The sequence below is a fragment of the Sus scrofa genome, chromosome 6, assembly GCF_054392235.1.
Source record: "Sus scrofa isolate SSC_HxYL_T2T_F1_AM1 chromosome 6, Sscrofa_HxYL_maternal_Yorkshire_Landrace_v2.0, whole genome shotgun sequence".
NCBI lineage: Eukaryota > Metazoa > Chordata > Mammalia > Artiodactyla > Suidae > Sus > Sus scrofa.
Window position 1 is genome coordinate 163,575,342 of NC_139388.1, and position 12,921 is coordinate 163,588,262.

General features: G+C 59.8%; 1 protein-coding gene across 1 annotated transcript in view; it reads left to right on the forward strand.

The window, feature by feature from the left end:
• Positions 1 to 12,018, forward strand: part of SLC1A7 (solute carrier family 1 member 7) — a 50,350-nt gene extending 38,332 nt beyond the window's left edge. Inside the window, exons 5-12 of the mRNA XM_021096614.2 lie at positions 568 to 610; positions 2,798 to 3,020; positions 5,849 to 5,948; positions 6,555 to 6,788; positions 8,677 to 8,871; positions 9,591 to 9,725; positions 10,147 to 10,249; positions 10,877 to 12,018. Of these exons, the coding sequence (XP_020952273.2) occupies positions 568 to 610; positions 2,798 to 3,020; positions 5,849 to 5,948; positions 6,555 to 6,788; positions 8,677 to 8,871; positions 9,591 to 9,725; positions 10,147 to 10,249; positions 10,877 to 11,095 (1,252 nt within the window). The 3' untranslated portion in view covers positions 11,096 to 12,018. The remainder of the gene's footprint in view (positions 1 to 567; positions 611 to 2,797; positions 3,021 to 5,848; positions 5,949 to 6,554; positions 6,789 to 8,676; positions 8,872 to 9,590; positions 9,726 to 10,146; positions 10,250 to 10,876) is intronic.
• The last annotated feature ends 903 nt before the right edge of the window (positions 12,019 to 12,921 follow it).

Below are 12,921 nucleotides of genomic sequence, written 5' to 3' on the forward strand. Positions count from 1 at the left end.
TCACTGCTCCGACAGTTGCCTCTGTAGAGGGTGTCTTGTACCAGACTCCCTCCTCCTCTAGCTTTCTGAAAATAATAGGCATCAGAATAATGATCCCATTTATGTGCCAGGTCCTGTGTTGGGTGCCACAGATATGCATGACCAAGTCGTGCCTTCCGGGAGGCCAGTCTGTTTGGGGAGGCAGACCCACGAGCCAGTGCTGCCCAGCAGCGTGCTGGAGTGTCAGTGACCCACAGGGCCATGGAGCCAGCCTGGAGCAGTCAGAGAAGGCTTGGCCTCTGCTTGATTGGAGTAGGAGTGAGCTGACAAGTGGGAAGGGCATTTCAGGCAGAAGGAATAGCAGACAGAAGCCTGGAGCTGGAAGCTTATGCAGCGTAACATGGGAACTGCATGCAGTTGTTATTGGAGCCTTAAGTCCTGGTGTGGGGGTGGCGGGACGAGGTAAGACTGCCAAGGGAGGTGGGCTGGGTCACAAAGACCCTCACTGCCAAGGGAGGTGTTCCGATGACCCCAAGGGCTCTCCTGTCCTGGGTGCTCAAATCCCCTAATTACTGACTCTCTTTCCAGGAACATGTTTCCAGCCAACCTGGTGGAAGCCACATTCAAACAGGTGAGCAGGTACCCGGGCGATGGAGCAGTGGGCAGGCGGGGCCAGGAAAGGATGGGTTTGCCCAGCCTGTCTCCCTGTCTTCTGGGGGTGGGGTGCTCCTGGGGAGGGGAGATGGAAGGACCTAGATCCTCGGAGCTTCCTGTGGCCACAGGAACCTGCCCTGGACTCCAGCTTCTCACGAAGCATTCCGAGGCTGGAGGGAAGGCCCCACTCACGGTCCACTCTGCTCTCGTTGACACCCGTGCTCACACGCGGTCTCTCTTAATCCTCACGATAACTCTGCCCCAAGGCAGGGTCCTGCTCCTGGACCGGGAAACTGAGGCTCAGAAGGTCGAAAGGGTTAAAGGATTTGCCCAAGCTTATACCACTAGTAAACAGTGGAGCTAGTAGGTAAGCCCAGACCTGACCGAGCCTGTTCACTTTTTCTTTCTTTCTTTTTGGGGGGCGGGCTCAATGTTGGATCTCAGTTCCCAGACCAGGACTTGAACCCAGGCCGCAGCAGTGAAAGCGCTAGGCAACCAGGGAACCTTTTTCTATTTAAAATAGTCCTTTCTCCCTAATACAAACAGTAATAACACTCACTGTAAAATATTAGGAAAATACTACAAAGCATAAAGCAGAGAATAAGAAACACCTGTAGTTCCAGCACCTAGCTGTAGTGACAGCAGAAGGTATGTCTCTAGTCTTTTTTTTTTCCTCTACGGGAATGTTTTTAAAAAAATAAAATTAGGATCCTTGTACATATACAGTTTGCATCTTGCTTTTTTCTCCCAATCCCATAATAGCACGAGCCCTTGCCATGGTTATTAAATGTTTCTTCAAAACACGAGACTGATGATGATGTAATAGATTGTGAGAAGGCCGGCCTGTGATTTCGTTGCCCATTTTCCCTTTGGGTTGTTTTCTAAGTTTTGCCCTTTTAGAAATTACGTTAAACAACTGCATACACCAGTCTTTGTCTGCCCTTCTAACAATTTCTGATTCTTTTCCCCCTTCTAAATATGTCAGCTGGGTGGTTGACTCAGTCCCACAAGCATTTCCTGATCGTCTTCCCTGTGCTGGGCCCTGTGTTGGGCCTGGAGACACAAAACAGGTGGCTGAGGGTTGGCGAAGAGCTTCCAAAACAAGGAGCTGGGAAACTCTGTGCTCATCCCACTGTCTCTCCTAAACTCCTGGGTCTTCATCCATGAAATAAGCCAGAGCATGACGAGTCTGGAAGGTTCGTGTAGGGAGGGCAGATATTATTCCAACAGGGATGGAAAATATTGAAAATGCATGAGAGCGAGAACGTGGCTCAACCTCATACCTGCCTGCAACGCCCTTCTCTTTTGGCGAACTCCTACCCATCCTTCAAAACCCCAAACCCCAAACCGAGTGCTCAACATAGGAATCACAATGGCGGCAGGGGCAGCCGTGGGGGCGACGATAGCAATGACGGTTACATACGGCTCACTGGGTGCCATTGTCTCCTTAACGTCGCAAGGTGTATAATAATTCAGGTCTCACTTCCCAGAGGAAGAAACGACCATGGAAAGTTTAGGTCCTGTGTATTTCCTGAGTGGTTCCTTTTCCCCCCTTGAGGACTTGCTTTATTGACACTGTGGTGCTGGGAGGACAGGAGACACCCTTGTGTGGGCTCCTGGTGCCGGAGGAATGAGAGGGACATGCTCAGCAATGTCCTGAGAGCTGAGGAGGAAAGGGAAGCCACTCAGCCACTCGGTTCTGCCCCGTTGGGGCCTCATCTCGTCCAGGAAGCTTAGGGCAAGCTGAGCTTTTCAGGTAGAAGGTCCGTGTTTTTATTACGGAAAGCAAGGCTGGCTGGATAATGGATGGTTGCAAGGGGATAAACAGGTGAATAGAGGATCATCCAGGTAGATTATCCAGGTCAGAGGTGGATGGATGGTTAGGGAGGGGCCCAGGTGGGTGTGATGATGCAGAGAAAGAAGACGAGAAGGACAGACGGAGGGAGGTGTAGCTGGGTGGTGTGCAGGGGCATGACGGCCTCTCAGTCTTGGTTTGATACCACGGCGATAGCCATTCCCATCCTGCCTCCTCACAGGGCTGTTGTCAATCGGATAGTTCGTGAGTGGATGCAAATGTGCTTCCAGGGTGTTGGTATGGTTGGTGTTGATTTTAATAACCACACCTGGCCCTGACTCATTCCTGGCTGGTTGTGTCGCCCGCCAGTACCGCACCAAGACCACCCCGGTTGTCAAGTCCCCCAAGGCGGCATCCGAAGAGGCCCCTGCTGCGCGGAGCCTCATCTATGGGGTCCAGGAGGAGAACGGCTCTCGTGTGCAGAACTTCGCCCTGGACCTGACCCCACCACCCGAAGTTGTTTACAAGTCAGAGCCGGGCACCAGCGATGGCATGAACGTGCTGGGCATCGTCATCTTCTCTGCCACCATGGGTACGTGTGCCCACCTGCCCCGGCAGCGCCCTGGAGCCTGGCCCTCCTTGCACATACCCTCCCTGCAGCCCAGTAACAGGAATAGCCTGGAGTCTCCCCATCTGCCAGGTGGTCCCTTCCAAAGGAGGGGCTCAAGTCTCTAATCCCCTGGGGGGCGGGAGCCGGCCTTCCCCACTCGGGATCCCCATTCCTGGGCACTGTTCGCCTCCAGAGACGTCAGCCTCCTCCCAGCTGCCGTGTATTTAAAATGCATTCCTCTCCTCATCCCGCAACCACAGGGCCTCCTCACTGGCCACCTCCCCCCACAGACCTGTCTCTGCCATTTCTGGGGTCCCCTGACCACCATCCTTCCCATTGCTACACTTCTGTGGGTCCCCAAGGCCACCACAGGCTACTTACCAGGAAGCTGGTGAAGCTTACTTGCACAGGCCCCTTCTGAAGCCTGGACTTTTTTTTTTTTTTTTTTTTTTTTGCTTTTTAGGGGCCACAGGTGCAGCATATGGAGGTTCCCAGGCTAGGGGTCCAATTAGAGCAACAGCCACTGGCCTACACCACAGCCACAGCAACGAGGGATCCAAGCCACGTCTGCAACCTACACCACAGCTCACAGCAACGCCGGATCCTTAACCCACTGAACAAGGCCAGGGATCGAACCCGCAATCTCATGGATATTAGTCAGATTCTTAACCCGCTGAGCCACAAGGGGAGCTCGTCTTTGTTAAAGTTTGTATTCTTTTTCTTAAAGTGAGCCACGCACTATGTAAGCTCGAGATCCCACAAAACCTGTAGACACGCCTCTGCCTGCAGGGCCCTGTTCCCACCTCTACCGACAGACACACCAGCTTTCCTTCTTGGGGGCCGTTCCTCACCCACCCACAACAGTCTAGCTTCTCATCCTTCTAGGCCAGGCCAGGGCTCATCATGGGTCTCCCCCCATCACCCCGGCCCCGGGCCTGGGAGGAGGGCCTCCCTGGCTTCCCCGACTCCCCTGCAGGGCTTCCTTCTTGAGCGGAAAGCCTCGCCATCCTCCTGGCAGCTCAGGCAAGGAAGCTGGGAGGCATCTCCTACCTGCGCTCTGCCTCAGCCCACATCCTAATCCCGTCAGGCCTGCCTCCCACGTCTCTCCCCAGTCTGTGTATTTCCTTCTGCACCCCCCACGCCCCCGTCCTAGGCATCTTCTCTCACCTGGTTTCTGCAAAAGCTGCATGCAGAGTCCCCTGCTCTGGCGTGTCCTCTTCACGAGGTCACAAAGTGCCCACGCAAAGCCTCCACGGGCTCCACTCTCCCTGGAGAGCCTTCGAGCTCCGGCCAGCCCGGCCCCACTCCTCTCCTCCATTCGCTTCCCCCTTGTCGCGCCACCTGGTGGATCCTGGACGGCGCCTCCCTCGGCCTGGTGCTCCAGCCCTCCCCTCCCCGGCACCTTTCTCATCCTGCGTAAACACCCCTCCTGGGGAAAGTCTACCTGACTCCCCAGACTGGTCAGGTGCCTGTGGGTGCCCCAGGGAGCCTGAAGAGCAGGAATAGCTGGTGCGGGGGGTGGGGGACAGAATCAGCAGGCAACCTGGGTCTGAGCTCTGCCAGGCTTCCTCGGGCCAGATGGGCAGGGCCCGGTGTCACCGCCGTCTCTGGCCTCTCCTGCCCCCGATTCCCACGTCCCATGGCAGCTGCTCCCTGGAGATTGCAGGACTTGCTGGAGCAGGAAAAGCGTCCTTCTCTGGAGTTTCGCAGGCCCGCCCCTCCCTGGATGAGCCCAGAAGCCTCTAGGACACAGTGACAGTACGCTCCGGGAGGGCAGCCACGGAGTGTGCTTTGCTCTCCGTTTTTCTGTCACCAGGGCGAGAGCAGTCCCTTGTCACTGTTCCAGGAGTGGCTGGACCATGCTCACCCGCATGAGCTCACCACATGGAACAGCACCTGTGCGAATGCTTCCTGAGGGAAGGAGAGCCCAGAACCCCAAGGGGAGGCGAACAGGGGCGTTATCATTCATTCGCTCATTCATTCATTCAAAGATGCATGGCCCTCACGGGGTTAACCTTCTGTTGGAGGAGACAGAAAAACCCAGCAGACGACTGTTGGAACAAGTGGTGGGAAGGGGTCAGAAAGCGATGCGAGAGGGACGCAGAGTGGAGAGTTTGCCAAGGAGAGTGGGGTCAGGTCTCCAGGCCCGCGCCTCAGGCATCAGGAACAGAACTGCGTGGGCAAAGGCCCTGCCGCAGTCAAGAGCTTGATGTCGTCTAGACACGTGAAGAAGGCCACGGTACAGCAGAGTGAGGAAGGGAGAGCGGGCCCGACGGAGGCGGGAGTGATGGGTAGATGGGGTCGGATCAAGTGGGGCCGGAAGCAGGGACATCAGTGGGGGGTGTCGGCAGGGAGCATTTTTATCTTAAGAAGATGACACTGGAGGAGTTCCCGTGGTGGCGCAGCGGAAACGAATCTGACTAGGAACCATGAGGTGGTGGGTTCGATCCCTGGCCTCGCTCAGTGGATTGGACCCCAGCCTGGGAACCTCCATACGCTGCAGGTGTGGCTATAAAAAAGGGGGGGGCAAAAAAAAAAAAAAAAGATGACACTGGCTGCTGGTGGAGAGGGTCAGAGAGGAGGCAGAGGTGTGAGTCCGTGGGGAGGTCGCCGCCCCGGTCCAGCAGGGGGCTGAGCAGAAGGAGAGCAGATGTGAGGGCAAGAGCTGGGGCGTCAGAGGCCCCAGGGCAGAGCCAAGCGCTGAGATCTGCGTGCGCGTGAGCGTCTGTCCCTGCCTGGCCACCAGCGCGTGCTGGCATGTCTGCCTCCACTGCGGCGTCTGTGACAGGCTGTGTCCCTGTCCCCCACAGGCATCATGCTGGGCCGTATGGGCGACAGCGGGGCCCCCCTGGTCAGCTTCTGCCAGTGCCTCAATGAGTCTGTCATGAAGATCGTGGCGGTGGCTGTGTGGTGAGCTCCTCTTCTACCCACCCCGCCCTTCCAGCCCTGCCCCCGGTGGTCAGAGGGACCCCAGTCCCACAGGAGCCAGCAGAAAGCTGCACAGGAGGCCGTTACCCTGGATCCCCCCAGCCCTGACTAGGCCGAGTTCCAGCCACCCCTGGCCCCATCAGGCCCCCTGGAGGAGAGATGAAAGCTCATAAGCCTGGCCCAGGCCCCTAGGCCTCAGTTTTCTCATCACCCAGGGCCTCACTGGCTCGGCTTGGAGAGAAAGGCAACCCTCGAAGTGACAACCAGCTGCCATTCGTGGTAGTTCTGACCTTAGGAATCTTCCAGTCCTATCTTGCACAGGCAGACGGGGAAAAGCAGGGACCTGCCAAGGTCATTTAGGGAGGCTGCAGCACGAGGCCTGGATGGGGGAGCGCGGTTGTGCAGGGCTGGGCTGGTTGAGGCGGAGTTAGTGGCGCATGGGCCAGGCACCTCAATACACAGCCTCCTGTCCTCACAGGAGCCCCGGGAGGCTCGGGGCAGGGGCTCAGGCCAGGCAGCGATGCAGTGCCAGGGCCTCCTGGGACCTCCGCCTGCCTGGCCCTGAGCTGGCTGCCCCGCCCACCCCAGGTACTTCCCCTTTGGCATCGTGTTCCTCATCGCTGGCAAGATCCTGGAGATGGACAACCCCACGATGGTCGGAAAGAAGCTGGGCTTCTACGCGGTGACCGTGGTGTGCGGGCTGGTGGTCCACGGCCTCTTCATCCTGCCCCTGCTCTACTTCTTCATCACCAAAAAGAACCCCGTCGTCTTCATCCGCGGCGTCCTCCAGGCCCTGCTCATCGCGCTGGCCACCTCCTCCAGGTAGCCCTGGGCGCCGGGCAGGTGGCGGGAGGTGGCCATGGCTGAACGCGGTCCTTCTGTCCAGCCACCATCTGTCCAGAGCCACAGACCCACGGAACGTGTCAGTGTGACCTGCGTCACCCACTTGGGGGAAGCGAGGGGAACAAGACCTATTCTTGCAACGTGAGGCTTGAGGCCCCACCTGTCTGAATGGCAGGAACCACCGCGCCCCCGCCACCCGCCGGCCCACTCCGCGCAGTCCACACGGGGTTGGCATCAGGGGCAGGGAGAGCTGAGGAGTGATGAGTCTGTAATCACTGTCGCCTTTCCCTGCCACATGGTGTTTCTGGAGTCAGGCCCTGCGCTGTCTAAGGACCTTGCCTGTCTGTCGTCACTGGGACAGCCTGGCAAGTTGCCCTCTCACAACCTTGGCAGCATCTCCGGCTCGTAGGAATTGGAATCCTGGTTCCATCACCCACTAGCTGTGCGACTGTGGGCAAGCCACCCGACCTCCCTGGTTGTTGGTCTCCTCATACACAGACAGGGCAGCAATGGAGGAGCCTCCGCCCCTCGGGCCACCGAGGGGATGGATGGAGATACCCCCGAGGCCAGCCTGGGCTTGACGAAGCAACACCTGCCCTCGAGGATCCCAGAATGCAGCTGAGAGCAGAAGACCAGGGAGTTAGCATGGTGCAGAGGTGGCTGATGAGCGAGGGGGAGCAAGGAGGCGGTCACTGACTGGGCATCTAACCCTGGGAAGAAAGGGTGGTTCTCCCCACAGCAAGGGTCCAAGTGCCACATGGACAACGTCACCCCAACTCCAGCCCTCGTCTCTGGCACCAAAGGCCTGGCTCTTCCCTCTTCCTCCATCCTTCACTGCCTTCTCTTCCTTGGGCCTCAGCTTCCCAATCTGTAAAACGGGATCGAGGGCCACCGCAGACCTCCTCCCCCGGCAGCCACGGGACCCACCCTTGGCAGCACACGCACCTCGTGCAGGACTTGGGAGGAGCAGAACCACGTGCAGAAAAGCCCTAGGGGCCCTGTCCAGGACCCCACCCAGGGCAGAGGGAGGAGGCGAGAGGGAAAGATGAAGCCCCAACCAGCGGCGGGCCACCCCCCCCTACACTGAGCCACTGGCCAAGCCCTGCCAGGGCTGGCAGCCCCCACCATCTCCTGCTTGGTGGACCCGAGGCCCGGCCCCAGCATACCCGGAGCCCAAGGGGCTCTGGCAAGGGCAAGTGGGCTTACGAGGCAAGGGCCTACAGGACAGAAAGGGCCCAGGGCCACACTAACCTGGTATCTGTCCCCACGCTGCCACTGGGAGCTCGGTAACAACACAGCAACAAGAGTGGTGGCTACCTCTGATGGAGCGCCCACCACATGCCAAATGTGGTTCTCAGCACTCACTCCTTGACTCCTAACAGCTCTGCAAAGCACAGGAAACTATGGCACCCACAGGTTAGGGAGGTGCCAAGGCCACTAGGTAGTGGGAGGCTGGACGCAGAAGGCGGGACCTCTGGGTCCGGCCCGGAGCCCAGCTGCTGGCCTCTTCATCTCCATGAGACGTGGTCCTGAGATGTTGGGTCAGCCCCTCCTCCCTTCTGGGCTTCAGCTGCTCCGTCTGTAAAGTGGACTCAAAGCCCCTCCCTCACAGTATGTCCTCGGCTGGTGACTCCCTTCCCCGCCTGTGCGTGTGCAGGGCGACAATGAGGCCCTGGGCTTGGGAGAGTCTGGCCATGTGACCATGTTCAAAGCCCCTTCAGCCTGTTCTGCCCCCACCCCCAGATGTGCCAGCTGCCTGGGGATGGGGCTGGTGGGGAGAGTTTCTATCACTGGCCAGTGGGCAGTCGAGGGGCCCCGAGCATCCTGGAGGAGGGTGATGGGCAGACACTGGCCCCTCTGCCCACAGCTCAGCCACACTGCCCATCACCTTCAAGTGCCTGCTGGAAAACAACCACATCGACCGGCGCATTGCCCGCTTCGTGCTGCCCGTGGGCGCCACCATCAACATGGATGGCACTGCGCTCTATGAGGCTGTGGCTGCCATCTTCATTGCCCAGGTCAACAACTATGAGCTGGACTTCGGCCAGATCATCACTATCAGGTACACCTCTGGCATCCCGCACCCAGTGTGGATGGGTCTCTGAGGCCCAGAGAGGGCAGAGGGCTCATTCCAGGCCACACAGCAAGTCAGAGCTGGGGCCCAGACCTGAGCTGCTCTCATGACTCGGGGGCTCCAGGCTCCTTCCCTAGCGCCGCCCTGCCGAGGAGGGGCTCCGAGCAGGCTGGGAAGCTGGAGCCCCAGGAGGGCCTGCGGTCTGGACATGCAGAGCAGGGAGGGCACTGCAGGAGGGCAGAGGCCAGGGGCAGGGCTGAGGGACAATTGGGGTGGGTGGGGGCGGCTGCTGGTGTGGCTGGAGCTGGGGAAAGGGGGCTTGGGTCAGGGGCAGAGGCCAAGCGGAAGGTCTCACCTGCCAGCCTTTGGGTATCAGTCTGGCCCTGGGGGCTAGGCCCCGGAGGGAGGACAGGCAGAGCCGCGCCAGTGGACGATCAGAATCCCCGGGGCAGCTTCCTAGAAACCTCTGGAGAGCATGGTTCCAGATGCCGGGTTTTCTGCAACTTTCTCAGGAGGTGCTGCTGAGACCAGGGACAGGGGCTTCTGGGACCACAGGGCCTGGAGCAGAGCCAGGCCCCCTGCCTGGAGAGCTCCCTGATGTGGCATGCCTAACAACTGCTGCTCCACGATGCTGTCCCCCAGGGCCTTGGCATTCCGGTCTCCTCCTTGGGACCAGGGCCCAACAACGCTCCCTCCCCCTCCTGCAGCATCACAGCCACCGCGGCCAGTATCGGGGCAGCCGGCATCCCCCAGGCCGGACTTGTCACCATGGTCATCGTGCTCACTTCCGTGGGTCTTCCTACCGACGACATCACCCTCATCACTGCTGTCGACTGGGCTCTGTAAGTGGGGTTCACCCTGCCTGCCCACCCCTACCTTGGGCGGGCCCTCGGGGGGGACAGGGAAGTGATTGGGCACAGTGGGTACCCCTTGACACCGGCCCAACGGGGGCCCAATTTGTGGGGCCCAACTTCCAAAAACGACAATATGGGATTCCGGGTTCAAAAATTGCGAAGACTTTTGAGAGGGCGGGAGCAGAGCCTTAGCCCAGGCCCAGGCCCGTCTAAACACAGGCCTGAGCCACTGCGCAGTCACGTGCCCATGAAGCTGGCCCTGCGTCACCCACTTCAACATCACCAAGAGGGTGGTGGGCTGGGAGGACAGGAGGGCGTCCTTCTGTGGGTGCTGCTGGGGCCCTCTCCCAGCGCCCCCGACAGCAAAGTGCCTGCCCCTCGCCGCTGACCGGCCACCTTGGCCCCACAGGGACCGTTTCCGCACCATGATTAACGTGCTGGGTGATGCCCTGGCCGCTGGGATCATGGCCCACGTCTGCCGGAAGGACTTTGCTCAGGACACAGGCACTGAGGTGAGAACAGTGCCTCCCTCCAGCCCAGCTGAGTCACTGCCCAGAGGTGGAGCCAGTGGGATGGGCAGAGCACCCCACTGGCCACCCCCCAGCTGGGTGGCAGACCCCTCCCCACCTTGAGTTTTGGTCCCCCGGTAGGCACCGGGTGACAGATTCCTCTAAGAGCTAATTGGCGAGCATCCACGGTGGCTGGTGCTGAGCCAGACACAGGAGCAGCGGTGGTGAACACAGTCGGCTCCCTTGGGGGCTGGGTACCCTTGTGTCGGGCCAACAACAGTGCCAGCGTCTCTACGTCTGCTCAAGGCTTCATGGTCCTCAGGGCTCCTTCAGTAACCACGTGTAGAGGCTGCCCCCGTCCATGGGGCAGCATCCGCTGAGGCCCAGACTGGGCAGCTGCCCATCCCCGCCCTGGACCCTGTGGGTCAGGTGCCCTCCTCCACTAAGTCCAGGAGGAGGAGGCAGGACAGCTTGGACCTGGTGCTCAGAGAGGCCCTGTGACCTGTTGAGGTCCCCCGGCATGTCTGTAGGTCAGCAATCCCGTCGTTCCCAGCCTTTGCCTGTTCAGTCCTCCCTCGTGTCTACCCTCAGTCCCTCCTGCTGCTGCCAAGACCTGTTTCCCCTCCCCAGAAACTGCTGCCCTGCGAGACCAAGCCTGTGAGCCTCCAGGAGATCGTGGCGACCCAGCAGAACGGCTGTGTGAAGAGTGTGGCTGAGGCCTCAGAGCTGACTCTGGGCCCCGCCTGTCCCCACCACGTCCCCATCCAGGCGGAGCAGGATGAGGAGCCGGCCGCTGCCCGTCTGGACCACTGCACTATCGAGATCAGTGAGCTGGAGACCAATGTCTGAGCCTGCGGAGCCGCAGGGGCCAGGGGCGGCCTCCAAGGTCAGGGGCCAAAGGCAGGATCTCGACCCGCCGCAGAGCCCAGGGGCCAGGCTCACACAATCTTCCCAACCTGGAGAGAGCAGAATGAGCACCGCTGGATGGAAAATGAAGTTCCGGAGAAAGACGGCACGGGGGCGCCGCCGCTGGAGAGGTACAGTCAGATGTCGCCCAGGCCCTGATGGGGACACATCCGCCAGGTGGCCTCTGAGGACGGCAGGCAGAGGTCATGGTACCTACTTTCTGGATCACAGAGATGAGGCTCTGGGAGCTGAAAACACTTGCCCCAGGTCTCCGGACGAGTCGTGTCCGGGCCAGGACTCCAGTTCAAGGCTTTCAGGCCCTGGCCGCTCCCTCCCAGAGGACAGCGATGCCTGCAGGGCCAGATGCCGAGAGAAAGAGGCTCTGCCCCTCTCCGGGGGCCCCACAGCCACCACTGCTTTCAATTTATGGAGACATAACAACGTCCTGGTTCTGCCCCAGCTGCGTCCCAGCCCGGGCCGGCCCCCACCCTGCCCCATGACGCGTGGCCTCAGACAAACTGCTCTCCCCAAGGACAGGCCCAGCCCGAGGCCCAGACCTGCGGCCTTGCATGTGCCACAGCCCGTCCCGTGGCCCCTCCTACCAGTTACCTCTCACAAAGCTCCCCCGACGTGGAGCCGGAGCCGGGGAAAGTGTCACCAGGGCTGCGGGTCACGGAGGACCATGTGGGCCAGCCGGGATGGGGGCAGCCGGCCTGCCTGGGATGCTTTAGCCCAGCTGCCCTTACGGGCCTGGGGTCAGCACTCCCCAACAGCCCGTGTGATGAAGTAGAGTGAGATTTTTCTATTCCTTTCCTTCTGTGTTTGCAAATTCAATGATAACGAAATAAAAGTATTTTGTTTTTCAAGTCTTGGGGGCTTAGCAACCATACTCTGGCCAGCATTTCTTTACTGGGTCAACATAGGCTGTCAAAGTGCAGACTGGCCTGTCTGGGCAGGCAGAGTCCAGACAGGCCCCTCCAGGAAGCCAGAACGTAAACAGCCTTGTTCTTGTAGCTGGAGTGTAGACAGGTCTGTCTGGGCTGTCAGTGTACAGACAGCGTGGTCAGAGTGAGGACCGGCCTGTCTGAGCCATCGTGTGCAGGAGGCAACCGGCTGGCCAGGGGCCCATCTGGACAGCCTCGGTGCGGGCAGCCCCCAGCCAGGGCGTTGGCTCTGCAGGCAGGGCCCTGAGCTCAGTCTCCACAAAAGAATCACGTTTCCCCAGCCAGCCTGGCTCCCTTTGGTGGATGCTTTGCTTTAAGGGGAGGCTGTGCCCCAGAAGTTTCCAGACTCTCTCTGTCTCCTATGCCTCAGCCCCACGGTGCCTCAAGGAGGCTTGTAAGGGACAGAGAAGAGCCCTGGCCACACAGCCTGCTCTGGACGCGCTTTGGGTTGGCACTGTGGAGCCCACGAAGACCCCAAAGCTGGGGGAGGGCATGGGCTCTCTGGAGTCACTCAAAGAATCAGGAGGGCACTTGCCCCGCTGCATCCTCCTTCCAGGGCCATAGTCTGAGGGGTCCAGGAAGGGCCCCAGGCTCCCCCTCCCACTGCAGGGCTGGGGGCTGTAGAATCCACCATGAGAGCATCTTTCCTTCCTCAAGGCCTAATCACCTGCAAGAGGTCAGATGTCAAGCTGTGGTCACTCCCACCATTGTGTGGCCTAGCTCACTGCCCCCTTCCCCGGGTCACACCTCTAAGGCCCTTTGAGCGATGGGCTCTACCCCACACAAGGCAGGAAGCTGCTCTTTACTGGGCCTGACAAGTGCATG